This window comes from Rhinatrema bivittatum, chromosome 5, assembly GCF_901001135.1.
Source record: "Rhinatrema bivittatum chromosome 5, aRhiBiv1.1, whole genome shotgun sequence".
Taxonomy (NCBI): Eukaryota; Metazoa; Chordata; class Amphibia; order Gymnophiona; family Rhinatrematidae; genus Rhinatrema; species Rhinatrema bivittatum.
The window spans coordinates 215,896,642-215,923,918 of NC_042619.1; the positions used below are offsets into that span (position 1 = coordinate 215,896,642).

Here is a 27,277-nt window from a genome sequence, read left to right on the forward strand (position 1 = left end):
TAAAAAAAAAAAAAAAAAGAGATTCCTGGAAAACTGTGTACAGTTTCTAACTCAAAAGCACTGCTCAGCAGCTGCATTCCCCGAAATTCAGATCTCTCCAAGCCCATTACTGGGACTGTCCTCTGAGCAGAGATTGCTCTCACTTCAGTCATTTTCCCCCTTCCACCCTTGTTTACAAAAGTGTAAGGACCGTGATTGCATTCCATTTTCAATATGTATGTCACCCGCCTCCAAATCGGGCCCAGGGCAGCTTGTATCTGATCATGAAAATACAACAGCAACTCAATGCAAAGCTATTAATCCAGTAGCATGCAGAATACAATAACATAAAATCAAAATAAGCAAGGCCTATCCCCTCCCTACTCCTCCTCTCACAAAGGGGCAGGAAGGCTAACAATCAAACAACATTCTCCTTCAGACCAGTATCCCAAAATGTAGAGGCATCCACTCCCTCCTGAATGAGCTCTTGAAAGGTCTTTTGGAAACAGTTCTCTTCCTCATCCCCTTCCCCCAGTTGGCTTGTGATGATAGGACTAGAGATTGGATATGTTCAGATAGATATGCGGTGAACCCTGCCAAAGCCTAGCCCAACATATCCAGGTTATTCAGTCTGGAGATGAGGGGATATCTGGCACAAATATTGATTATGAAGCGTGCTGAAGCAAGAGAAAAACACTCTTCTACATCCTTCCAAGCAGAGTTATCAAAACATTTTGCTTCTCTGGATTCTGTAATTATTCCTTCAGCAATATCTGTAGTTTAAGTGAAAGTTTAGTTCCTGTTCATACCCCGGATCAGTCCAGATGAGTGGGTTTATGCATCCCTACCAGCAGGTAGAGGCAGAGAACAAAACTTTGAGGCACTGCTCCATAACCAAGAGTGCCACCTGCAGTTCCTCAGTATTTCTTTGTCTCCAGCAGATGATAGAGGTGAATACCTGCAGTCTGGCGTTTTCAAGAAATTTAAAGATTAAGAATTGAGAAGATTTCAGCTCCCCGAGGTGTTAAGTTCCTTAGTGGGACATCCCTCGGGTAGAGCAGATCGAGCAGGGGGTTGGTGATCCCTGGAGAGCTCTGCCTTTATCTTAAGGGGGGAGGGGGGGGTGTTAGCCAATGGTTCCGGTTCCCTCATCCCCTCTGGGTCCCTGTCGCCTGCCTGGGCTCATCCATCTTCACCAGAAGCAAGGAAGTATTTTCAGTTTTCTTCCCTTTTCTGTGTCCGTGTCCCTTAAAGAAGTTTAAAAAAAAAAAAAAGTTTCCTAGCGTGTAGCCAGATGGACTCATAGTGTACTCCTGATAGCAGATGGGAGACTGAGTCAGATTTCAAAGCTGACGTCAGCCTACATATACCCTTGCAGGAAGCTTAGCTCTTCAGTATTTCTCCGTCTTCTAAGCAGGTAGGGACACTACACACACTAGAATAGTGTTAGAAATTTTAAAACAAAGAAGAAAGAAATCTTACCTCTACAAGAGGAGCCCCACTCTCCTGCGGTGATACCTAAGGGTCCCTCCCCCAGTCGAGAATTCCTGAGGTGATTTCCAAGATCCCTCAGAGGCAAGCCTCTGTCCAGTAGCCGACTCCTGGCGTAGACTTAGTCCCCAGGGTGGCTGAGAGGCAGCGGATGCAGAATCGAGCGCGGCGGTGAAGGTAATTCCCTCTCCCCCCGCAGCCGGAGACTGCCCGGCACGAGATCGGGAAACGCCGAGACCAGGTAAGGTAGAAACCTCTCTTAAAGACTCCGGTCTCCAAGGCTCGATTTGCCGCACAGATTGTCCCTTCCGGCGTCTGTTACATCGGGTTGAGCAGCCCCGTCTGGGCTAGACTCCGATCCGGTGCAAGGGTCCACACACGTGGAGACACTCCGGGGGGGTAGGGAGGGTCGCCATCTTGTCCACATGGTCTGTGCCATTTCCCCCCTTGACCGCCGTATTGCCCGGCACACAGCGACGCGCATAACTGTGCCAGGTGCATAACGGCCCGAGCACACAAATATTGCTGTGCGCGCATCTCAGCCAGGCGCACAAGTAGTGGCCTGCGCACACATCTTTAGGCATTTTTTCTCCTGGTTTTCTCAGTAAATATTCTTGCAGACTGGACCGGCAGCAGCCTAGTTTAATTTGTTTTTAAACTTGTGTTAAGTTTTCTGTAATTTTTTACTTCACAGATTTAATTTTGGCTGTTTGGGGTGCACGTTGGTGGTCCAACCTCTCCCACCACAACGACCCGCTGCCTTGAGAAGTCGTTTTCCTCAGGGCAGCACTTGCAGAGACGCGGCATTCCTCTGCTTTATTAAAAGAAAAAGGATATTAAAATAAGCTATACGGACTGACATTTGCTGGGTCGTTGTGTTTACCTGAGCGGAGGTTCGCACACTTTCCCGCTCCTTACAGCCTTTCGGGGGAAGTTGTTTTATTTCTGTTTACCTTCCCTTCCCCCATGCCGCGACCTTCGTGATACTTCGTGTGTGGAGAACCAGGGACTTAGCTCTCCTGCCAAGGTCTCTGTTTGAGTTGCCTCCTTGGTGGGGAGGGTACCTCAGGGCCAGTGGGGCGTTCCTCAGCGTGCTCTCAATCGCGACGGATTGATGGCGGGCCGGCTCCTCTCCCGTACTAAGCGGGAGCGGCGGCCATTTTGTCTTCTGTGCTGGCTTCTCCACAGCAGCCCCCGGAGGATTTAAATGTGTTTGCTCCACTGATATTGACTCCGGAGAACCCCCCCCTGATCGAGAGACTCCTTTGGAAGCCCCTCCTAATGCCCCCACCCTGGGACCCCTCCCTTCCATTTTTTCCTCAGACTTTATTTTATCTCTGCATAAGGCTTACTTAGCCAGTTTGGAGCAGCAGCAGCATCCAGCTCCTGGTCCTACTCCTCCCAAAGTGGCCAGGGTTGCGGATCCCCTTGATTCTGCAGGATCGCTGTCGATTTTACAATTACACCATTTAGTCTCTCCCTATCCCCCTGTTCTCTTCCTAGTCATCTTCCTTCCCTGTCAAAAAAAATAAAATAATTGCTCGTCCTTCTCAATTGCTGATCAACCCCTTTGTGTTTTGCATCCAAGTTTTACTTCCTTGTTCAATGTAATGCAGTTCTTTTGCAATGGTTATCGTTATGTAAACCGAGATGATTTGTAACTTGTTACAGGAATATCGGTATATAAAATTGCTAAATAAATAAATAAGGTTAGGGTGGTTCCTCAGCCTGATCTTCCTCCTCAGAATCCCTGTTCACTTCCAGATACTATTCAAGATATGCTGGATGATTATGTGCAAGTGGAAGGCGATGACCCGCAGGTCCTGCGTTTATTTCAAAGGGATGAGTTAGACCCCCTCATTCCTCACGTTCTGGTGGAATTAGATATTGATGCTCCTTAGGAGTCTCCAGTTACCCCTTTGGGAACTAAAAAGGGTGACCCCATCCTAGCTGGGCTGCGCCCTCCAGCAAGCACCTTTCCTTTTCATCTCATGTTATTGCAATTGTCCAGGGAATGGGACTTGCCGGAGGCTAGTCTAAGGGTTGGCAGAGCCATGGACAAGCTCTACCCTCTCCCTGAGGAGAATTTGGAACGTCTCAAGGTTCCTAAAGTTGACACGTCGGTCTCAGCGGTCACTAAAAGAACCACTATTCCTGTGACGGGTGGAGCTGCCCTTCTTGACGTACAGGATCGGAAACTTGAGGTTTACCTTAAGAGGATTTTTGACGTTTCGGCCTTAGGTGTTAGAGCCACAGTCTGTAGCTCCCTGATGCAGCGTGCTGGTCTCCGTTGGGTCCAACAGCTACTTGGCAATCAATATCTGCCTCCGGAGAAAGCGCAGCAAGCAAAATGTCTAGAAGCGGTAATTGCTTATGGAGCGGATGCTTTATATGATCTTCTCCGCGTCTTGTCCAGATCGATGGTATCTGCAATTTCTGCTAGACGTCTTCTCTGGCTCCGCAACTGGTCAGCAGATGCCTCTTCTAAGACTCAGTTGGGGTCCCTTCAAGGGCAAGTTGTTGTTTGGCGAAGATCTGGAGCAAATCATCAAATCCCTGGGTGAAAATAAAGTACATAAGTTGCCAGAGGATCGTCCTTGACCCTTTAGAATCTTCAATTCTAACAGAAACCAATTCCGGGGCCAGCGTCGTTTTCGTCAGTCAAGGCCCCCTTCACAGAACCTTCCTTCATCATGATCGCAGTCCTGGTTTCATTCCTTTCGGGGCCGCAGACCAGCCCGAGATGGGTTCTCTCCCCAAGGAGGCCCCTCTAAGCCAGCCCAATGAAGCCTTGCCGATCCACTCCTCAATTCTCAGGATAGGGGGACGTCTTTCCCTCTTCTTCGAGGAGTGGGTCAAAATTACCTCGGACAAATGGGTCCTGGATATTCTACAGCATGGCTACGCTTTAGAATTTGTTCGCCCCTTAAGAGACAGATTTCTCTTTTCTCCCTGCGGAACCCTGCAGAAACAACATATAGCTCGACAAACGCTAGACTGCCTTCTCGACCTAGGGGCTATCCTTCTGGTGCTTCCGTCGGAAAAGGATCAGGCCATTATACCATCTACTTCATTGTCCCCAAGAAGGAGGGCGCTTTTCGGCCAATTCTGGATCTCAAGATTGTCAACAAGGCCCTCAAAATCCCTCACTTCCGGATGGAAACATTGCGATCAGTAATAGCAGCGGTTCACTGTGGAGAATTCCCAGCCTCCTTGGATCTCATGGAGGCTTACCTTCACATTCCTATTCTGAAGCAGCATCAACGTTTTCTCCAGTTCAAGATACTCTGACAACACTTTCAATTTCAGGCCTTACCGTTCGGTCTTGCGACCGCTCCCCGCACTTTCACCAAAGTTATGGTGGTAGTAGTGGCAGCCCTACGAAGAGAAGGGATTCTGGTCCATCCTTACCTGAACGATTGGCTCATCCGAGCAAAGACCCTGGATCTTTGTCATCAGGCAGTCAACAGAGTATTGCACCTTCTGCGCTCTCTGGGATGGGTCACCAACCTTACCAAAGTGCACGGAGCTCTCAGTCGATCGATATTTTGGGAGCTCACTTCGATACCAGCGTGGGCAAAGTCTTCCTCAGTCACAATCATGCTCAGTCTCATATCTCTCAGGTACAGCAATTCCGCTGTCTCCCTCTCCCCACAGCATGGGATTATCTTCAGGTCCTGGGCTCGATGGCTTCTACTATAGATCTAGTTCCTTGGGCTTTTGCTCATATGAGACTGTTGCAGAGAGTATTACTCTCCTGCTGGAAGCCTGTGTCTCAAGAGTTCCAAGTCCTCCTGCCCATATCGGAGGTTGCCTTTGACAGTCTAAGCTGGTGGCTCTGTCTGGACCACTTACTCCGGGGAGTGGACTTGGAGATCCCTCAGTGGGTGGTTATCACCACGGATGCCAGTCTCTCCGGCTGGAGAGCGGAATGTCAATCGCAGTCTGCTCAGGGATGATGGACGTCACTGCAGGCGACATGGCCAATCAATCGTCTGGAGACATGAGTGGTTCGTCTCATGTTACATTTCCTTCCTCTAGTTCTTCACAGAGCGGTAATAATCCTCTCCGACAATGCCACTACAGTAGCGTACATCAATCATCAAGGGGGAACAAAGAGCTTACATGTCTCTCTAGAAACGGACAAGCTAATGGCTTGGGCGGAGCTCCATCTCTCCCGCCTGGCGGCCTCCCACATAGCAGGGGTTGACAATGTTCAGGCGGACTTTTTAAGCCGCCAGCACATAGATCCCGGGGAATGGGAACTCTCCGACGAAGCAATGGCACTGCTCGACAGACGTTGGGGGTCCCCCCATCTGGATCTGATGGCCACTCAGCACAATGCGAAGGCTCTGCGTTTCTATAGTCGCAGAAGGGAACATGGCGCAGAAGGCGTGGATGCTCTGGTCCTCCCGTGGCCGACACATCTTCTGCTCAATGTGTTCCCACCATAGCCTCTGGTGGGCAAGGTGCTTCAACGGATAGAAATTCACCAGGGGTTAGTAATTCTGGTAGCACCGGAGTAGCCCTGGAGACCATGGTTCGCGGACCTCGTCAACCTTGCGGTGGACGGTCCTCTTCGACTGGCACATATACAGAATCTTCTGCATCAGGGTCCTCTATTTTCTGACCGGGCAGATTGCTTCTGTCTTGCTGCCTGGCTTTTGAGAGGCGCAGATTACGGAGACGGGGCTACCCGGAGCAGGTTATCTCGACGCTCCTGAGGGCCAGAAAAGCTTCCACTTCTATTTCCTATGTCCGGGTCTGGAAAGTTTTCGAGGTCTGGTGTGATTCCATCCATATATCGCCTTGTAACGCTTCTATGTCCAAATCCTCTCTTTTCTGCAGCGAGGCCTTGAGAAGGGTTTGGCTTACAATTCCCTGAGGGTTCAGGTAGCTGCGCTTGGTTCTCTCATCCATTGCCTGGACGGGGCTCCTCTTCCATCTCATCCGGACATAGTCCGTTTTTTAAGGGGAGTAAAGCACCTACATCCACCGGTTCGCCGTTTATGTCCCTCCTGGAGCTTAAATTTGGTTCTTCGGATCTTGGGCGGGCCGCCCTTCGAGCCGTTACGCAGAGCTACATCAAAGATTTAACTCTCAAGACAGTCTTCTTAGTGTCTATCTGTTCTGCCCGCAGGATCTCAGAGTTTCAAGCATTGTCGTGCAGAGAACCTTTCCTCCGCTTCTCGGACTCGGGAGTATCTTTGAGTACAGTGCCTTCCTTTCTGCCGAAGGTGGTTTCAGCTTTTCATCTAAACCAATCAGTTGAACTTCCATCTTTTTCTGACAAGGATTCCAAGGAACTACGAAGGCTTGATGTTAAACTAACTCTTCTTCGCTACTTGCAACTTACCAATAACTTCCGACTTTCGGATCATCTATTTGTGCTCTACAGCGGCCCCAGGAAGGGAAATCCAGCTTCCAAAACCACTATTGCTCGCTGGCTGAAGGCAGCCGTTTCTGCAGCTTATATTGTTGCTGGGAAGCCTCCTCCGGAAGGCATTAAAGCTCACTCTCTTCAGGCTCAAGCCACTTCTTGGGCGGAAGCTCAAGCGGTCTCTCCACAGGAGATCTGCAGGGCTGCTACCTGGAAGTCGTTACATACTTTTGCCCGTCATTATCATTTGAATCTACAACCTCCGGTTTTTGGCTCCTTTGGCAATCAGGTCATTCGAGCAGGGCTATCCGGGGCCCACCCTACATAGGGAAGCTTTGGTACATCCCACTGTCTGGACTGATCCGGGTACGTACAGGGAAAAGAAAATTATTCGTTACCTGCTAATTTTCGTTCCTGTAGTACCACGGATCAGTCCAGATGCCCACCTTCAGCTTTTCATGGTTTTTTTGGGATTAGCCTCCAGCTCGATTATTTAGTAGATTTCAGACTATTTTGTACCTGTTTAATGGTTCAGTTTACAAGTTGTTCTCCTTGATGTTGAACTCAGGTTTTTGTACATTTTATACATGTTTATAGTTGCTTGATTGATTTTCCATGATCCACCCTCCGCTTTTTCCTCTGGCTTTGATATTCTTAATACTGAAGGGACGCAGAGGGCGCACCTGTGTCTGGGAGGGTGCCCTTCAAGTTTTCCTCTGACTTCCTCTGCTGGAATGGGGACATAACCCACTGTCTGGATTGATCCGTGGTACTACAGAAACGAAAATTAGCAGGTAAGGAATAATTTTCTTATGCCTCGTTTATGTAATTCAGTACAGGCCGGCACCATAGTTTTCCGCTGCGCTGCCATGCTAGCCGAGAAATCATTGAAAAGCAAAAGCTTGTTACCCTGGTAGTCCAACGTGCCTGCTTTTTGCTTAAAAGCTCGTAACATTTGCGTTTTCTGGGACCAGTTTAATATTTTAACTATCACCGGTCGGGGCCTGTTAGTACCATCACGGAGTGGTCCCACATGGTGAGCCCGCTCGCATCTCACAGGATCTGTGGAAAAATCCAGACCCACCTGCGCTGGAAGCCACTGCTCCACAAATTCAGTTAGCTCCCCATCCTTCACTGTTTCCGGCAGCCCTATAATTTTGATGACGTTCCTTCTCCCACGATCCTCCAAGTCTTCTATTTTAGCTAGCAGCTCCTTTTGTTGGACTCAGAGGTCAGCCTCGTGGCGTTCTGACTCAGCTAAGCAATCACCATCATCAGATATTATGTGCTCCGCTTCATCTAGCCGTCTAGACTGACCTTCAGTAGCAGCTTTTATTTCCTCCAGAGAGGACTGGATTTTTATAAGGCAGAAATCAAGGGCTGCCGTTTCACTTTGCGAGATCTGGAGCAGGGCATCCTCCGAAACAGACTCCAGCACTTTCGCGCAAGTGGGGGCCGCCACCATCTTGTGGGAGCAAGGCCGGCGATCAGCACTCTTCTGAGCGTTTCGCTAGCGCATCACCCGCACGCCTCCCGCAGGACCAGAGCCACCCGGAATGTTGGCGTTGCAGACGGGTAAGATCCCTTTATTTTTAACGCACTGTGACCAGGGTTTTGTGGCCGGTTTGGGGAGCGGGTTCGTGGAGCTCTGGTCTCGAGCTTCCATCCCGATTACGTCATCACCGCAAGTAAGAGGTACAGTTTTAGATGCCTCCATTCTGGAAAGACAGGGAGCCCATAGACAAATGCAACAACATTTTCCAATGGGGATAGAATGGATTTCTGACCTGGCACTTTCTGCCTGCTTTTTTTGGTAGGGGTCAGCAGTGGCATTGACTTACACGCAGCAGGCACTCTCAGGTGTGCGGTACCTTCTTGCTTTTTCTTATATTTTACTCTTCAGTTCCCTCTGGGGGAAGGAAAAGGAAAGACCCAGTCATACCCCCAGCTATCCACTTCTCTCCAAGAGGCAACCCTTGCTCACTTCATATTCCAGTAAATCCCTAAAGTTGCATCAGAAGGACCTCATACTGGTGTAGGTGTGGAAGCTGCCGTCCAGGAGAATTTTGACACTGCCCTTAAGCCCCGCTATGAAATGAGCACCCCCAGTCCCAGAGGGACACCCAGCAGTGCATGAGCTCTCAGAGGAGGGGATAGTAAGCACTGGAACTAGTGCAACTGCTTCTGCTGGGGATACTCCCCTCTTTTTGTTCCCTGCTGTAGAGGCAATGCTGGTAATAGAGGGAATGATGATGAAACCAGGCATGTTGTAACAGCAAGCCTGCCCATGAATGAGGCCTGGGGAGCACCCCAGGAGTCGGGAGGCCTTGTTACAAACCAGGAGCAAATGGAGATGTGCTCTGGAAAAGCATCCGTGATTGCTCCTGATTCCATCTGGTTGGCCTTAACTATGTTGGAGAGGTCTGTGTTTAATTTATCTCAGATTTTACTGCCTTCACGAACACTGGCAAAGGAAACAGGAGCAGACTCTGGCTACACATATGAAGCTGGGTGCCAGATCATGACCACAGCTGCCTCTGGTTTTGCTCCATGCTGGCAGCAGGCCAGGTGCTGTACAGTTACCAATGTTACCTGTGCCAAAGTCCAGGTTTGCCAGGAAGGGAGGTGGTAAGGTTCTTAACATGGTTTGCAGGGTGACTTGACCAAGGTTTCCAGCTAAGAATAAAAGAATGTGGTTTGTACAAGTGAGAGCCTTGCTGAGCACAGTGGCTGGAATTAAGGAAGGGCTACTAGTTACAATCTAATTCAATGGAATTTGTTATTTATTTAGATTCCGCTTTTCACACTTTTTTCAGTGCCTCAAAGTAGATTACATTTAGGTACTGGTAGGTATTTCCCTATCCCCAGAGGACTTACAATCTAACGGGCCGATACAGTAAAAACACGGGAGAGCGGGCGAACTGTGTGTGCAATACAGTATCTTAATTTATTTAAATTAGGCCTGGCAGTAAAAAGAGGCGCTAGGGACACTAGCGCGTTCCTAGCGCCTCTTTTGACGGAAGCGGCAGCTGTCAGTAGGTTTGACAGCCGACGCTCAATTTTGCCGGTGTCGGTTCTTGAGCCCGCTGACAGCCACGAGCTCAGAAACTGGACGCTGGCAAAATTGAGCATCTGGTTTTCGACCCGACAGCCATGGGCCCATTTTAAATTTTTTTTTTTAAATTTTTTACTTTTTTAAACTTTTGGGACCTCTGACTTAATATCGCCATATTAAGTCGGAGGGTGCACAGACCAGTTTTTACTGCTTTTCTGTGCACTTTCCCGGTGCCTGGAGAAACTAGCGCCTACCCAAAGGTAGGCGCTACTTTCTGAAAGCAAAATGTGCGGCTTGGCTGCACATTTTGCTTACTGAATCACGCGGGAATACCTAATAGGGCCATCAACCTGCATTTGCATGTTGCGGGCGCTATTAGGTTCGGGGGGGGGGGGGGGGGGGGGGGGGGGTTGATCGCGCGTTTTGGACGCGCTATTACCCCTTACTGAATAAGGGGCAAAGCTAGCGCGTCTAAATGCCGGCTAACAGTCCGTCGGCGCGCACTGTACTGTATCGGCCCATAAGTTTGTACCTGAGGCAATGGAGGGTAAAGTGACTTGCCCACGGTCACAAGGCGTGACAGCAGGACTTGAACGCTGGTCTCCTGGTTCATAGCCCACTGCTCTAACCACTAGGCCTCTCCTCCACTCTATGTGAACTATTGTGATCTTCTATTGGAAAGATGGTATATAAAAAGCATAAATAAATAAAATAAAAGTTACAGTATTGTAGGCAACTCAACTAGTGTAGCGGGCAACCAAGCAGACTGGATGGGTTTAATGGACCTTATCTAGTAACATAATCTTTATTCCTGGGGCAGCCCCTACTGATCAGGCAGTGCTGAGAGTGGGCCTGCGAGGTGGCTTTCCTCAGGCTAGGAAGGATTTACCAAGCTGCCCAGCCTTGCCATGTAGGGTATTCACACACTGGAGCTGGGAAGGTATCGATTCTCACCTGGTTGCCTGTAGCCATGAATGAAACTAACTCTGCTGCCCTAACCCACTGGGTCAAAATGTCCTGGTAGTGGCTTCACTCCGTGGCCCACAGTGCTGCACATTACTGTGGGGACAGACAGCTGGCACTCAAACGTGGATTGGTCAGCAGACTAAACTATAAACACTGGGCTCGGTTTAGCCCCACTCTGGCCCGGGAAATAAGCAAATAAATCCAAAGGGTTGCTGTTAGAAGCATCAAGCCCATCCAAGGATTGGAAGAGTAGCCTAGTGGTTAGAGAAGCAGGCTCTAAACCAGGGAAGCTAGGTTTCAAATCCCATGGCCGCTCCTTGTGTCACTGGGCAAGTCACTTTACACTCTGCTGCCTCAGCTACAAATTTAGCAACTGATTTACAAGGCTTTTCTCCCATTTTGTCTATGGGGAAAAAAAAGCTTAGTAAATTATTTTCTTATGGGCTGATACAGTAAAAACGCAGGAGAGTGGGCGAACGCCCAGGCCACTCTCCTGTGCGCCCGATTCAGTATTTTAATGTATTTTAATTAGGGCCGGCGGTAAAAAGAGGCACTAGGGACACTAGTGCGTCCCTAGCGCGTCCTTTTTGACAGGAGCGTGGGCTGTCAGCGGGTTTGACAGCTGACGCTCAATTTTGCTGGCATCGGTTCTCGAGCCCGCAGACAGCCACGGGTTCGGAAACAGGACGCCGGCAAAATTGAGTGTCCGGTTTTCGACCCGTGAGCCGTGGGTCCATTTTAATTTTTTTTTTTTAATTATTTTTAACTTTTTTTAACTTTTGGATCTCTGACTTAATATCGCCAGGAGAAATTAGCTCCTACCTTTGGGTTGGCGCTAATTTCTGAAAGTAAAATGTGCGGCGGCGGAGGCCAAAGAAAAGAAGATGGGCTGGCCCGGCGCCTCCCAGACAGCCCCTGCGGGAGACCAAGCCCACGAGAGCCGAAAAAATGAAGATGGGCGCTGCCTAGTCAGCCCCTGCTAGAGACCAAGCAGCGGGGGCCAAAGAAATAAAAATTGGGGCCGGCGGCGGCGGCGAAAAAATGAACACCGGTGCTGCTAACCGGTGTTCATTTTTGCTAGTGTCCCTAGCACCTCTTTTTACTGCCGGGCCTAATTTAAATACATTAATTTACTGTATCGTGCGCACAGGAGAGTGGGCGCTCCCGCGGTTTTGTTTTTGTTTGTTTTTTTTTTTTACTGTATCGGCCGTGAATAAGGGGTAAAGCTAGCGCGTCTGTATCGGCCCATTAGATTGTAAAGGTAATGTGGATAGGGAAATACCTTCAGTGGGGGAGGAGGGAACCCCAGACGTGAGGGAAGCTCAGGTGAGATGTTGAGAGGGGGAGTCGCTGCCTCCTCTCTGCATGGCGGTATCATAGGAGGGCGAGCAGGCCCTGCCTTAACGTGAGCGATGCCCCGGGGCGGCGGCAGCAGCAGCTGCTTTCGGCTTGGCAACGAGGCCCCGCCCCGGCTCCATGGCGCTGTCGGAGCTCAGCGCTCGGCTCAACTGCGGCGGCTACAAGAACTGGGTGAAGGCCGGGCACTGCCTGCTGCTGCTCAAGCGCTCGCTGGAGCGCTTCGTGCGGAGCCGCATGCACAGCTTCCACCGCCGCCTCGTGTGCCGGAGCCCGGCGCTGAGAGGAGCTGGCGGGGGCCCGGGCTGCAGCGGGCGCTGCAGGCCCCGGGGCAGGGAGGTGAGTGCAGGGATCAGGAGGGAGGGAGGCACGGACGGACAGGAGAGAGCAGGGCTCAGTGGGACGGGGCAGGCCCGGGAGAAGGGAGGTGAGTGTAGGCCAAGGCCCGGGAGCGTCCTGGGGTGGGGGAGGGAGGACAAGGCACGCTGCTGCTGCTGCTCTCGCCTCATTAATGTCAGGGAAGGGGCAGAGGGAGTTCCGGGCGCAGTTGGCATTTATTTTACAAAACTATAATCTACATTTTACAACCAAAAGTTAAAACAGCAGATTACAACAATCCTCGTTAACAAACATACAAGTCCAGCTTTGCTTAGCGGAGAACTTGTCGTAATTTGATAACGACTCCTCTGATAAAATAAGCGGAGTCATAACAAGTGCATTGGAGGCAATTTAGTTTGCACATTTGGAATACCTTTGTGATTTATAGGAATGGATACATTTATGTAGGAAGCAGTGGCAGAGCTTCCAGGGACAGGCGCTGGGCAGCCCATCTGTTGCAAATGTATTCATTAGCAAATTGTGAAGAGGGTTCTACCTGGCTCAGGTTATGGCTGCACAACCCAGCCCGTGTGCGTGAACCAGGCAGGCTCATTCAGGTCCCCAGGAAATCATTATAAGAGATCTGAGGGGGAGCCTCCTTCCAGAGCCTTCATCAGTGGAGGGGAGGGGGGCCTGCTGCTCCACAGCCCAAATGATTCCCCCCCCCCCCCGTTAAGAAGGTAGAGGAGTCTAATTGAAGGTTGTTTTTTTTTAAAGAATAGATTAGACGCACATCTGGCTGGATTAAATGTAGAGGGAGGGACAAACCAAACTTTTTAGATCACTTCAAGTCCTGTTATTTTTTTTTTATTTCTATTTTTCATAGAAAAAAAATTCAAGGGCTAGATATGATATGAAATTGAGGGAGGGCAACTCAAAAAGAAATCCTGGAATAATTTACTAGCAGGGGTGGTGGAATTCAGCTGCATGCTTGGGACAGATTATAGAGGGCACGACTAACGGAAGAACTGAGAGGGGCCTGGATATTAAGTATGAGAACTTGCATACACAACTACACAAACAGGCCCATTGTGTAAAAAGTGCAGGAGAGCAGGCGCTCCATGTTGAGCGCCCGTTGTCCCGACGTGCACCCACACACCTCTCCTGGGTGCGCAATGCTGTATTCAAATTAGGTGTCGCACTAATAAGGAGGCGCTAGGGACAATAGCATGTCCCTAGCGCCTCCTTATTAGCAGTAGAGGTGGCTGTCAGCGTGTCCGACAACTGACACTCAATTTTACCGGCATCTGTTTTCGAACCCATTAACGAGTTAGGAAAATGGACACCAGCAAAATTGAGCGTCCATTTTTATAACCCACTCACCGGTGGGTTAGATTTTTTTATTTTATTTTAAATTTTAGGTTCCTCTGACTTGATATCGCTATAATATTAAGTCAGAGGGTGTACAAAAGCAGTTTTTTCTGCTTTTCTGTATACTTCCTGGTTGTTTCAAACTTAACGCCTTGGGCAAGCATTAATTTTTGAGAGTAAAATGTGCGGCTTGGCTGCACATTTTACTTTCAGTATCCCAGATGACTGACTAATAGCGCTTATCACATGCAAATGCATGTTGATGAGGCTATTAGCTTTTGGGGTGTTGGCTGTGCATTTTCGAGGTGCTATTACCCCTTACAGTATAAGGGGTACTAGGAGTGCATCCAAATGGGTATTAAATGGTGCGCTCGGTCAAGCGCACAGTACTGTATGGGCCTGAATATGAGGAAAAAGGGGAAGTTAACAGAACTGACTGGTATATCCTGTGGACAGTTAAAGGCTGTATATTTGGCAGTTGGGATATACCCTAAATGTAAGCCTAACTGGGCAGACAATGGATCTACAAAACCAGGAGTTTGGTGATACTGGGGAAGATAATATTGGTGCATCCATTCCTACCTGAAAATGAACGTGCAGGAGTTTGACAAGACCGTTTACAGAAGTGTCTGCTTCCCCCTCCCTATACAGTGGCTTGCAAACGTATTTGACCCATTAAAAAGTCAGCAGATTTGTGTGGATTACAAATGACACGTACAAAGATAGTTCCAGGCAGTATGCTTATAAACCAGTATGCTCTTAAAGTAAACTTTCAAAGTCCCAATTCATTACTTCTATGCAGTTTTTGTAAAATAAAATTAAAAACTGAAAAATGCTGCTTGCATAAGTATTCAGGCCCTTCAGATTATACTTGGTGCAATAATAGCTTTGTCTGTTTGGGGTAAGTTTCTACCAGCTTTGCACAGTTTGGGAGTGAGTTTTCCCCATTCTCCCTGGCAGCTTTGTTTCAGTTTGTTCTGGTTGGTTGCATGATGCTTATGGACTGCAATTTTCAAATAGTGCCACAGATTCTCCATTGGATTGAGATCTGAACTTTGACTTGGCCATTGTAGAACTTGCAACTTGGAGTCAGTGATTCGCCAACCAGGAAGAATCTGTGCTGTTACTGTCCTTAGATAGTAAGTTTGGTCGTTATTTGGTCTGAAAGCATTTTTAGATTCTATAGTTAGACATTTAATTTTTGTAAGTTCTTATAGTCTGCAAACTTCCATAAAGCAAGAGTTCAGTGCAGATTACAAGCAGACATAAGGCCACGAACATATTCATCCAAAATAAACACAATACAAAAAACCTAGACCTACAATTAAAGCAACATTCAAATCATAACAGGTTAAAATGATAAAAGTTACAATTAATCAAAGGCATTACCCCCTTCCAGTTATTTCCTACCACCACCCTGTTCCTAGATGTGCAAGAAAGCATCAGCAGTGCAGCTTTTGTTGTGGTAGATGAGCAAACAGGGCAGCTCATGGGGCTAATGTAATAAGACCCGTGGCAAAACAGGTGCTAGTTATGAGCTCAGGTTTTGATCACCATGTGTGGCTGAAGATGCTGCTTCTACGGGATGTAAAAAAACATAAATTGTGCAAATGATTTGCACGCAGAAATCCACGCACATACAGAGAAATTCGCGTAACTAAGGTAGTAAGGGCCTAAGTAATAAGCAGCTGCATCCACACTCAAAACCTGTGCTGATAATCCACGCATAAAAGCAAGCGAGCGAACGGGTTTCCCTATTAAGTGAAAGTATAACCCTAGAAAGTATTTTTAATATTTCAAAGAACTGTGCTGCAGAAAACATGGCAAATATTTTCAAGGATGCTAATTCGCACTGGCATAGCAGCGAGATAGGTGCCAACATAGGCACTCAGCTGGTTGCAAATCTGGCCGCTCGGGCGTCAAGAAAGGTGCCTAGGAAAGCACCTTCGTAAGCTGGCTGTTTTGGCGCCGAGAAAAGTGCCTAGTGATGCTGGCTGCTCGGTCACCCAGAAATGCGCCTAGCTAAGCTGGCCACTCAGACACCGAGATAAGCGCTGGGCTAGGTGGTTTTCAGGTCGCTCGGATGCCGACAAAGGCCCCCGAGTTGGCACTGACAACTCGTTCCCTGACTGTGGCAGTAAAAAACCTTCACTAGCATTAGCATGGCTCCCTGCATTGCCTATGATTAGCTAATCGCCTCCTTTGCATGCCGTTAGCAGGAAAAACAGTAGGTCTGTAAGCGCGTTCAAACACACTTTTTTCCCACGCACAAAGCCCTTCTAGCCCCTATTCAACAGTAGAAAAGAAACTGGGAAAAGAGATGACATGCAATATCTTTTTATTTAAACCTACTGGGAAGACAGTCTTCAAACATTTACATTTATTAAAATTTACAGTTAATCCATTGCTTCTCATATCACAATTTGAAATCATGATTCCCATCACAGAGACTCACTCTAGGCCCACTCAAAACAATAAACCTGAGACTTGTTAGTTCATGTTTTTTAGCTTGCCAATGAGAAGCTTTACAGAGAATCAATGCACTTGCATCGGATACAACTCAGATGTTCAGTAATACGAAGATGTACTTTACGTTTAATCTTGCCCACATACAGTAGAGAGCAAGGACACTAAACCAAATAAACTACTCCAGAGGTCTCACATGATATTGAAAAATACAAATGTATGGGTGGATAACCCTGCAGTATTAATTCTGCTCCTCCAAATGATAACTCACAAATGGAGCAGTTACCACATGGAAAATGTCCTGTTGCATGCACAGGTATACATGTGAACCAACTTCAGAAAGATTAATAGATCATACTAATGAGTCACATAGGTTGCAACCTCTAGTCAGAGCCCAAAAGGTGCATTCTGGTAAGGGCTGATGTAAACGCAAAATGTGCCAATGTTCCAAAATACTACAGCGCATCAGATGAGTAATATTTACATTGTACATTTGTATATAATTTACATTTGTAAATTATATTTACATTGTACATTTGTATATAATTAACCCTCTCTATCTCTCTTTATTTCTTACAATCCCAGTTCATTAGCCCTTGTTAATTGTAACTGCTTCTTTTCATCACGTTTTATTATGTTTTTTGGTTGTATTCTTCGCACCCCTGTTTTCTGTAAACCGACATGATGTGAACGAGTTCATGAATGCTGGTATAAAAAAACCTTAAATAAATAAATAAATAATAGGAGAAACAGACAAAACACACACTGGCCGAGAAGAGACAGGCTTATCAGTGGAGGATAAAATACCGATTCCGTTCAGCTCTCCTGGCCCTCTTCTATGCTCGGTTGATCACTCATGCCAGATAACCTCTCTGTGCAATCCCCTGTAAACTTAAAAGCTGCCCCCATGGGTAGATTCTCAAGAAGTTTCTTAGGGTAATATCCCATGCTGTAGCAGTGTGTTCCGATTAGTGGGCTGCCTATAAATAGAAAAATGAAATCCCTCTGGTGTTGCAGAAACCACGGTGTCCAAAAAAGAAACTGCCGGCTTCCTATTCTGGAGGTGCGGGGCACCAGCGTTCAACCACTCGTTCTTGACCTCCATTCCTTGATAGATGCCTTTTCTTGGCTCGCTTGGTTGTGAGTGGGAGTGTGATGCTGCCAGCCCTTAGCTCTTTCCTCTTCAGTTTCAGCCTGGCTGTCCAGTGTGCGCAGCCTGGAAGAGAGAGATTTTGAATCACCACACGCGCAGGAGTGGAGATGTGTATTGGGGAAACTGCAGACCTGCTCTCTGGTCCATCGATTCCTGGGAGCTGGCAAAGGTAACATCACCCTCTGTTTCAGGCAGGGACAATGCAGAAACGGTGCAGCCCCCTTGCACTAGTTACTCTTTCTAATGCGAACATTTCTGGTAGAAAGAAGTTATAGCAGGGCCCCAGAGCATTACATGTGCTGTTGGGCATGATTTGCAAAGCCTGGAGTCTGATCCACGAGGCGGTCTCTTCTCTCCATGCCTGCGTGTGGTCCATTCCCGGCTGTGGGAGCTGTTCCTCTCCAGGCCTCCGGCAGCAGGATCCTGGGTCACTCGGGCCACCCATCAGCAAGAGATTAGGGAAATGAATACTGCATTTGGTTGTTGATTTTTGTGCTGTAGGCGTACATGCCCCGAGGACAGATGGAGAAATCAGGCCCAGAGATGTGTGATGCTGCAGCCCTGCTAAATCTGCTCGGCTCCTGTGACCACTTCAGCGCTGTCAACTCCGACAAAGTCCGAGATGTAAGAACTGACTGAAGAAAATGTCAGACTTTTTGTACCCTAAGAACTAAGAAATGTGGTAAAAGCAGAGCTGGAGTTTTCCTTGTGCTACCCTAAGTCAGTAGGAGGAGGCTGTTGCTGAAGTCAGACCCTGTGCTGTTAACCCTGATCTCAGTAAGTGGTCTAATACCCACCTTCACCAGCAGTGTTGCTCCCATTTCTAGAGTCTCGGAGCCCTTTATTCTTGCCAGTTGGGAGCAGCATGATCAGATTTCAGCCCTTCCCCACCTCTAATTCCAGTGCAAACCTGGACCCCAAGGGAATCGCAGTTTGCAGTGAGCAGGTAACTCCAGAAAGACTTCTTGGTAGCGAGGGCCAGGCTTCAGCCTTGTTGCTGCAGTATGATGTCCCATGGCAGTATCCTCCAGTGCCAGGGCATCAGCCCTGCTGGTGTGGTAGGGGTAACCCTACTGGTGCTGTGCATCCTTTAGCGACTGCAGCCAGGACTGTATATCCCACATGCAATACAAGAAATGTAGGCTTGGCTTTGCTTGTCGCTGATGGTCGGGGGCCTTCTGTTAACCAAAAGAATTTGAATGCGCTTTTTCCATGAATTAGATTCGAATGTATATATTAAAAACACTAACCTTTTATGTTTGTCATTAGGTCATTCATTGTCGTAACGAATTAATGCATTCATCGGAAATGAAAGTTTCTTCAGTTTGGTTGGACGAATTTGGAAACAGGATACAAGGTTTCATAAGTGAATTCCCACACGTGCCAGAGATTACAGCAATGAGCACAAGGATAGAAGAGGTAAAACAGATTTTTGGGGTAAGGTTTCAGCTCCTCTTGCACTTGAGTCCATAGGAGACCGAAAGGCAAAACCTACTGCGACTTCGACATGCTGGTGTTATGCACTCAGTTCCAAGGGATGTGTGTTTGTATTTTTCGTTTCATGACCTGGTCACTATAGGCGAAAAATAAATACATTTTGAATTAATGTGCGCTAAATGGAGTTTTTAGAGAAGATTGTAAGAAATCAATAGAGAATTTACAGAACCACCACACGCATGCAGCCTGGTGCTCTCCTTTCCACAGTATTGTTTTTCCTGCTGGGTTAATGCTGTTTCCGGTTACGAAATATATGAATTATGCAGTACATTGGAGCAGGCTTGATGTAGCAAGGATGCTTGTTGACATTGGCTGTGACTGTGGTATCCTTTTTCCTCTAGTGACAATGTCACCATCTCGCACAGTCTGCACCAAGGGGTTATATATAGGTCATGGCAACCTGAGACCAAGACTCGTTCACCATTAGAGCAGCAGCTGGCCAGTGACCTCGGGCTTATCAGGAATCACTGCCCAGTTGAGAGAGTGCATTGGCCTGTTGGAATCTATCATTGTGTAAAAAACTTGCGTCCAAACTGGGTGCATGTGTTGTGGGGTTTTTTTTTTTTTTGGTTTTTTTTTTTAAATTTATAACTTTTTATTGTGTGTAACATCATTTTACATTTAGACATAATAATTGTGAACTTCCGAGTTACATAACATCTGATTTTACTCCGTAGCCAAATACACACACATTTTATGTATCCCCCCCCACGACAAGTGGGCGCATGTTTTTTGAATGCGTGCACATCCACCTTTCCTGGGAACTCAATGCAATAGGCAAATGAGTTGCCGTGCTAAAAGGGACACGTAATGGATAATTTGTGCATACCTAGCGCTCTGCATTGGGTGCCCAGAAGACGTGGCTGAGCGCCCACAACAGCCTGGCCAGAGCTCCAGCCCCCGGCAGGGCTGTTTTTGATTGGTCCTTTTCACTGACATTTGTCAGTGGAAAGGACCAATCCCCTTTCAGGACAGCCTTCTGAAAGAGGATTGGTCCTTTAAGAACATGCCATACTGGGTCAGACCAAGGGTCCATCAAGCCCAGCATCCTGTTTCCAACAGTGGCCAATCCAGGCCATAAGAACCTGGCAAGTACCCAAAAACTAAGTCTATTCCATATTACTGCTGCTAGTAATAGCAGTGGCTATTTTCTAAGTCAACTTAATTAATAGCAGGTAATGTACTTCTCCTCCAAGAACTTATCCAATCCTTTTTTAAACACAGCTATACTAACTGCACTAACCACATCCTCTGGCAACAAATTCCAGAGTTTAACTCCTGGCCCTCTGTGTTTTGTAAATAGATAGTAGACCTGAGTTCTGAATAGATGATAGGCCTGAATTCTGTTGCTGGTGCCAGGCTTCTAATTAAAGCTGTGACCTCCGGGAATCTTCAGTTCACCTGGCTTCTGTCAGTGAGATAGGAATCTGTGAGAACCAAGCTTGTATTATGGTTTCTGTGAGAACCAAGCTTATATTATGGTCCTTGTATTATGATTTAGATATTGCCATTGATGCCCTCCTGGCCTTTAATTATAGGCTTGCAGAGCCTACAGGTTTCCCAGATCTTTCACATTCTTGAGTCTGAGGTGGTCAGAAGTTCACTGTATCATATAAATAAACATGAGTGAAGAACTTTCTCCGATTAGTTTTAAATGTGCCACATGCTAACTTCTTGGAGTGCCCCCTAGTCTTTCTATTATCTGAAAGAGTAAATAACCGATTCACATCTTCCCGTTCTAGACCTCTCATAATTTTAAACATCTCTATCATATCCCCCCTCAGCCGTCTCTTCTCCAAGCTGAAAAGCCTAACCTCTTTAGTCTTTCCTCATAGGGGAGTTGTTCCATTCCCCTTATCATTTTGGTTGCCCTTCTCTGTACCTTCTCCATAGCAATTATATCTTTTTTGAGATGCGGCGACCAGAATTGTACACAGTATTCAAGGTGCGGTCTCACCATGGAGCGATACAGAGGCATTATGACAGTTTCCGTTTTAGTCACCATTCTCTTTCTAATAATTCCCAACATTCTGTTTGCTTTTTTGACTGCCGCAGCACACTGAATCGATGATTTCAATGTATTATCCACTATTGACGCCTAGATCTCTCTTTCTTGGGTGGTAGCACCTAATATGGAACCTAACATTGTGTAACTATAGCATGGGTTATTCCCTATATGTATCTCCTTGCACTTATCCGCATTAAATTTCATCTGCCATTTCTATGCCCAATTTTCCAGTCTCAGAAGGTCTATCTGCAATTTATCACAATCTGCTTGTGATTTAACTGCTCTGAACAATTTTGTATCTGCAAATTTGATTACCTCACTCGTCGTATTTCTTTCCAGATCATTTATAAATATATTGAAAAGTAAGGGTCCCAGTACAGATCCCTGAGGCACTCCACTGCCCACTCCCTTCCTCTGAGAAAATTGTCCATTTAATCCTACACTCTGTTTCCTGTCTTTTAGCCAGTTTATAATCCACGAAAGGACATTGCCACCTTTCCCATGACTTTTTATTTTTCCTAGAAGCCTCTCATGAGGAACCTGGTCAAATGCCTTCTGAAAATCCAAGTACACTACATCTACCGGTTCATCTTTATCCACACGTTTATTAACTCCTTCAAAAAAGTGAAGCAGATTTGTGAGGCGAGACTTGCCCTGGGTAAAGCCATGCTGACTTTGTTCCATTAAACCATGTCTTTCTATATGTTCTGTGATTTTGATATTTAGAACACTTTCCACTATTTTTCCTGGCACTGAAGTCAGGCTAACCAGTCTGTAGTTTCCCGGATCACCCCTGGAGCCCTTTTTAAATATTGGGGTTACATTAGCTATCCTCCAGTCTTCAGGTACAATGGATGATTTTAATAATGATAGGTTACAAATTTCTGCTAATAGGTCTGAAATTTCATTTTTTAGTTCCTTCAGAACACTGGGGTGTATACCATCCGGTCCAGGTGATTTACTACTCTTCAGTTGGTCAATCAGGCCTAACACATCTTCTAGGTTCACCGTGATTTGGTTCAGTCCATCTGAATCATTACCCATGAAAACCTTCTCCAGTACGGGTACCTCCCCAACATCCTCTTCAGTAAACACCGAAGGAAAGAAATCATTTAATCTTTCTGCAATGGCCTTATCTTCTCTAAGTGCCCCTTTAACCCCTCGATCATCTAACGGTCCAACTGACTCCCTCACAGGCTTTCTGCTTCGGATATATTTTAAAAAGATTTTACTGTGAGTTTTTGCCTCTGTGGCCAACTTCTTTTCAAATTATCTCTTAACCTGTCTTAATAATGTCTTACATTTAACTTGCCAACGCTTATGCATTATCCTATTTTCTTCTGTTGGATCGTTCTTCCAATTTTTGAATGAAGATCTTTTGGCTAAAATAGCTTCTTTCACCTCCCCTTTTAACCATGCCGGTGATCGTTTTGCCTTCTTTCCACCTTTTTTAATGTGTGGAATACATCTGGTCTGTGCTTCTAGGATGGTATTTTTTAACAATGACCACGCCTCTTGCACACGTTTTACCTTTGTAGCTGCTCCTTTCAGTTTTTTTCTAACAATTTTTGTCATTTTATCAAAGTTTCCCTTTTGAAAGTTTAGCACTAGTGCCGTGGATTTGCTTACTGTCCCACTTCCAGTCATTAATTCAAATTTGATCATATTATGATCACTATTGCCAAGCAGTCCCACCACCGTTACCTCTCACACCAAATCCTGTGCTCCACTGAGAAGTAGATTTAAAATTGCTCCCTCTCTTGTCTGTTCCTGAATCAATTGCTCCATAAAAATGTCATTTATTCCATCCAGCAACTTTATATCTTTAGCATGTACCGATGATACGTTTACCCAGTCAATATTGGGGTAATTGAAATCTCCCATTATTACCGCTCTGACATGTGACAGTGAATGACCAATCAGCAGTAAGTGAAGGAGTGAATACATTAATATTAAGTGCTCAACACTTAATATTGATTTATTCACTCCGGCAGGGGTTCCAATTGGGCCAGACCCTGGGGATGTGGTTTCTGTGGGTCCCCCTATGAAGAACTACAGAAAGCAGGATTTATTTTTTTTTTGTTGTTGAGCCCTTGAGTGCCTCATGAATCTGCTTTCTGTGGTTCCTCCTACTTAGTATCGAGAAAATACAAATAGGAGTAATCACAGAAAGCAGGATTTTTTGTTGTTTTCAGTGATCCCTTGAGCGCAGCTTGCTGTAATGCCAGCTCCTGGGCAGGCGTTAAATTTGCCACATTAAAATGGACGCCTTGGCTGCGTGGCAATTTTTGGCATCGCGGGGGATAATAGCTAATAGCCTCATCTACATGGCATTTGCTTGTGATGAGCACTATTAGCTATGCGCTCGATTGGACCCCCGTTTTGGATGCGCTGAGCCCTGTATTGCATCGGGGGGTTATTTCAGCGTGCCCAAAACGCACATTCAATAGTGTTGCCCGGTGCACTAGCCTGAGCGCACTATATTGCATCGGCCTGCGATAAAATAAAAAAAGAAGAGGGTCCTGGTGATTAGAGCAATGGTCTGGGAGCCAGGGAAACTGGGATTCATATCCCTACTGACTCTACTTGGGCAAGTTACTTTATTTCCCATTGCCCTGGGAACCCACTTAAATTGTAAGCTGTTTTGGGCCGAGGCTTGTTGGATTTGATTTACTAATAATGTTGTAAGCCACCTCGAATATTATTTGCAAAGGCAGGCTAAAAATACAAATGATTCATTTTGTAAGAATAATCCCAGTAAAATATCCATTTGTGTAGCCAGTTTCCTTTGTTGATGGGATTGCTTTAATAGCTTGTTGGCTAAAGTACTGACTCTTGCTGCCTAGCTCCTGGCCTCAGATTGGGCTGTTTATGTGCCTGAAAATGACCAAATGGATGGGTTGAACATGGAAACCCAAATAAGTGAAATCGAGGTGGAGTTAATCAAGGAGAAACTTCAAGAGATGTTTCTTCAGGCAGAAGAACAGGACATGCTCTCTGAAGAGGTATTTCTGGACGGGCTTTTGATCATGTAGTGAGGGGGTATGTCCCAGGCTGGGACGATACGGGAAGCTTTCTGGTATGCAGTCTACCTGTATCCTAGCTACTTCTTGTTAGGTCTGTGCTCTGAGCAATAGAGAGAGGCTCCGTGTGCTCTTCTGGATGGCAGGGTGTGGAGCGTATCCTTGCTAGAATGCTTCCTACAAAGATATCCCAGTGCATCAAAGCTTCCCATCCGGCTGCAGGTCACAGCATTTAAAGTGTATTCCACAAGTGGCTTTCAGATTATGGAGAACCTGGAGCCTTTCCCGAAATGATGCTGCTGGTATTTCTGAAAAGTTGAGCTATTGGGCTAACCATGGAACAAGTTGCCAAATAACTGATACCAAAGAGTGATGTGACACTTTATTCCATTATTCCATTTCAGGGTTTAGTGGTGCAGTTTTACATTTTTTTAAGATTATAATCCTGTTTTAAATAGAATGTTCAGCTAGAAATGTAGTATTTCTTATGGATGGTTGGGTTGCACTCATGTGCAGTCATATCTGCTTTCTAGTTACTGTCAGTCACTTGTTTACCTTCTTGGTTGCTGCTGGGTGAGAATAGATTGTGAAGGTCAAGCTGTGTGCGCTGCCTTTTCCTCTGTTTGGGCCATGACATTATCTGACAATAACCAAGTCAATGATTTGCTATCAGGAGTATAAGAAAATAACCAATGCCATGTTGAGTCAGACCAATGGTCCATCCTGCCTCCAACATTGGTCAGTCCGGGTCTCCTGGAAGTACCTGGCATTTCCAAAATGGCAAGTTCCATTTTCGGTTGCTATCCCTAAATCTCCCTGGCTAATAATTGTTAGTGGACCTGTCCTCCAGAAACTTGTCCAAATCCTTTTTTAAAATCCACTATATTACTAAACTTGACTAAATTATTTTGGCAACATATTCCATAGCTTATTGACTGAAAGCAGGGAGAGAACAGCCTGAATTGAAATCTATTGTCACTTTTTGGTCAATAAATTACCCTCAGAAAGATCTTCCATCAGTAAAATGGGGCATCATCAATGAAGAATACACAGAATGGAATAGATGCCACTCCTCGTTTAAAAGTTGAGCTACACTAGTGATCCTTCTTACGCCTCTCTTGGCCTACACCACTCTTGTTGGCTCAGAAATGTCATCGGGAAGAGATTTTGATTTATATTCTGCTTTTCGTGGCCGGTCTGCCACTTCAAAGCGGATTACGTTCAGGTACTGTAGGAGATCTGCACTATAAATGCACACGGGCCTCCGCCATCACCACTTTTATGTTTGTTTTTTCTTTTATTTTGTAGGACCTATGCTGTATAGAAAAGGTAAAAACCTTCTTACAGGAAAATGAAGATCTGGAAAACCATCTTCAAGCAGAGTTGCAGAAACTGGATGGCCTTCTAGAGAGGCAGAACCAAAAGAGCTTCCAGGAGCAGAGCATGGACAAGGAACCCCAAGAAAAGGATGACAATGGGAAGTATTGGAAATTCTCTTTTACATTTTAAATAAGTTTTTAAGATTCTTTGGAATCAAAGTGTGTCTTTCCTCCAAAAAAAAGCTTCCTTCTGGGGAACATCAAAAGATGGAAGTACTTAACAAAACATTGCCCCAGAATGGAGTGGAGCTGATTCTTTCCATCGTGTCGCGTGGCTGCTTATTGCTATAGCACTGCTAGGCATGAGGAGTGTTGTACCGATTCACAAGAGATGAATGCCTTCCCCCTGGAGCGTAGTCCAGTCAAGACACAACAGATAATAGATACATTCTCTGAAGTCTTATAGGCTGTGATCAGGGAGAGCCAGAGTCTGATTTAAAAGTGACCTGAAAAGGTGGATTTTTAGGTGGGGACTTGAATATGGCCAGAGATGGCGCATGACCCCTCCGACTCGGGAAGTCTATTGCAAGCATACGGTGTAGCAAAGCGGAAAGTGTGGAGTCGGGGTTTGGCAGTGGAGGAGAAGGGCACAGATGTGCCATAGGGAGAAGCATAACCAGCAGTAAGAAGGCGGTAATAATGTCACTGTACAGGTCATTGAGGAGACCGCACCTAGAAAACTGGGTCCAGTTCTGGTGGCTGTTCCTCCAAAAGGATATGTACATAGGTTAGAAGTGGTCCAGAGAAAGGTTACCAACATGGTGCAGAGTCTGCCTAAATAAACCATACACGTGCGACTAAAGAATCTAAATCTGTAAACCCTAAAGGAGAGGGAGGGTGATATGATAGAGACATGTATGGCGGGCACAAGCAGCAAACCTTTTTCTAGAACAAGCTGTCACAATACAAGGGGGCCGTAATATCAGAAAATATATTCCTTTATAAAGACAGCAAGGAAGGGTCACGTGATGTGGTAGCGGGGAAGACGTGGGTCTCCTCGGCTCCTGCCCAGCCTTGCCTATCGCGGCAGAACTAGCGCGTTTGCGGCCCCCCCGCTTGTGGCTTTTTGGTGGGGTGGTGCGCCTATGTCCGTGGCCAGACCCAGGACCCGTTTGGTTTCCCCGATGACAACGAAATCGGCGAACAAAGACCGCGATAAGCAGAGTGACCGGGACTCTAAGATGGCGGCCGCGGCGGCACGGGACTCTCCTCCCCCTCCGCAGGCTCCACTGACCCTGGCAGATATAAAGGAGGCGATGCGGGAAACACTCGAGGAAAAATGGTCAGTGCTTACCGCGCAGATGGGGGAAGTCCGTGATTCTTTGGCGGCCTTGCCGCCGAGACTTGAAGCAGCTGAAACCCGAATCTCCGCGTTGGAGGATGCAGGGGGAGAGACAGAGCGCAAGATGGCGGCACATGATACTGCCCTGAAGGCCTTGCAACTGAAAGTGGATGACTTGGAAAATCGGGCGCGGCGGGACAATTTGCGCTTCCTGGGATTTCCCGAGGAGATTGAGGATAGGTCGCTCTGCACCCTGCTGGAGACCTGGATTCCGGAGGCGCTTGCCCTGCCGCATTTGCAAGGGAAATTAGTTGTGGAGCGGGCGCACCGGCTGGGCGCTAAACGTGCGCAGCATGCTCGCCCGAGACTCGTGATTGCCAAGATTCTTAACTCCGCGCACAAAAGTGAGATCTGGAGGGCCTCTCGGGCGAAGCGTGATTTATGTTATCAAGCCCATGATATTCGAATTTTTCAGGATTTTTCTACATCGGTGTCTGAGGCACGGAAGGGCTTCTCCCCCATCTGCTCCACTTTACATAATCGGGGAGTGAAA

General features: G+C 46.7%; 1 protein-coding gene across 2 annotated transcripts in view; it reads left to right on the forward strand.

Annotated features, from left to right (window-relative positions):
- The first annotated feature begins 12,228 nt into the window (after window positions 1-12,228).
- C5HXorf38 (chromosome 5 CXorf38 homolog) overlaps window positions 12,229-27,277 on the forward strand; it is a 29,569-nt gene continuing 14,520 nt past the window's right edge. The window contains exons 1-6 of one of the 2 annotated variants that reach the window (XM_029603152.1): window positions 12,229-12,566; window positions 17,570-17,704; window positions 18,037-18,159; window positions 18,805-18,954; window positions 23,887-24,045; window positions 25,372-25,540. In XM_029603152.1, the coding sequence (XP_029459012.1) occupies window positions 12,348-12,566; window positions 17,570-17,704; window positions 18,037-18,159; window positions 18,805-18,954; window positions 23,887-24,045; window positions 25,372-25,540 (955 nt within the window). In that variant the 5' untranslated portion in view covers window positions 12,229-12,347. Of the gene's footprint in view, window positions 12,567-13,882; window positions 15,056-17,569; window positions 17,705-18,036; window positions 18,160-18,804; window positions 18,955-23,886; window positions 24,046-25,371; window positions 25,541-27,277 lie in introns of those variants that run through there. The other variant, XM_029603153.1, reaches the window with a different exon arrangement.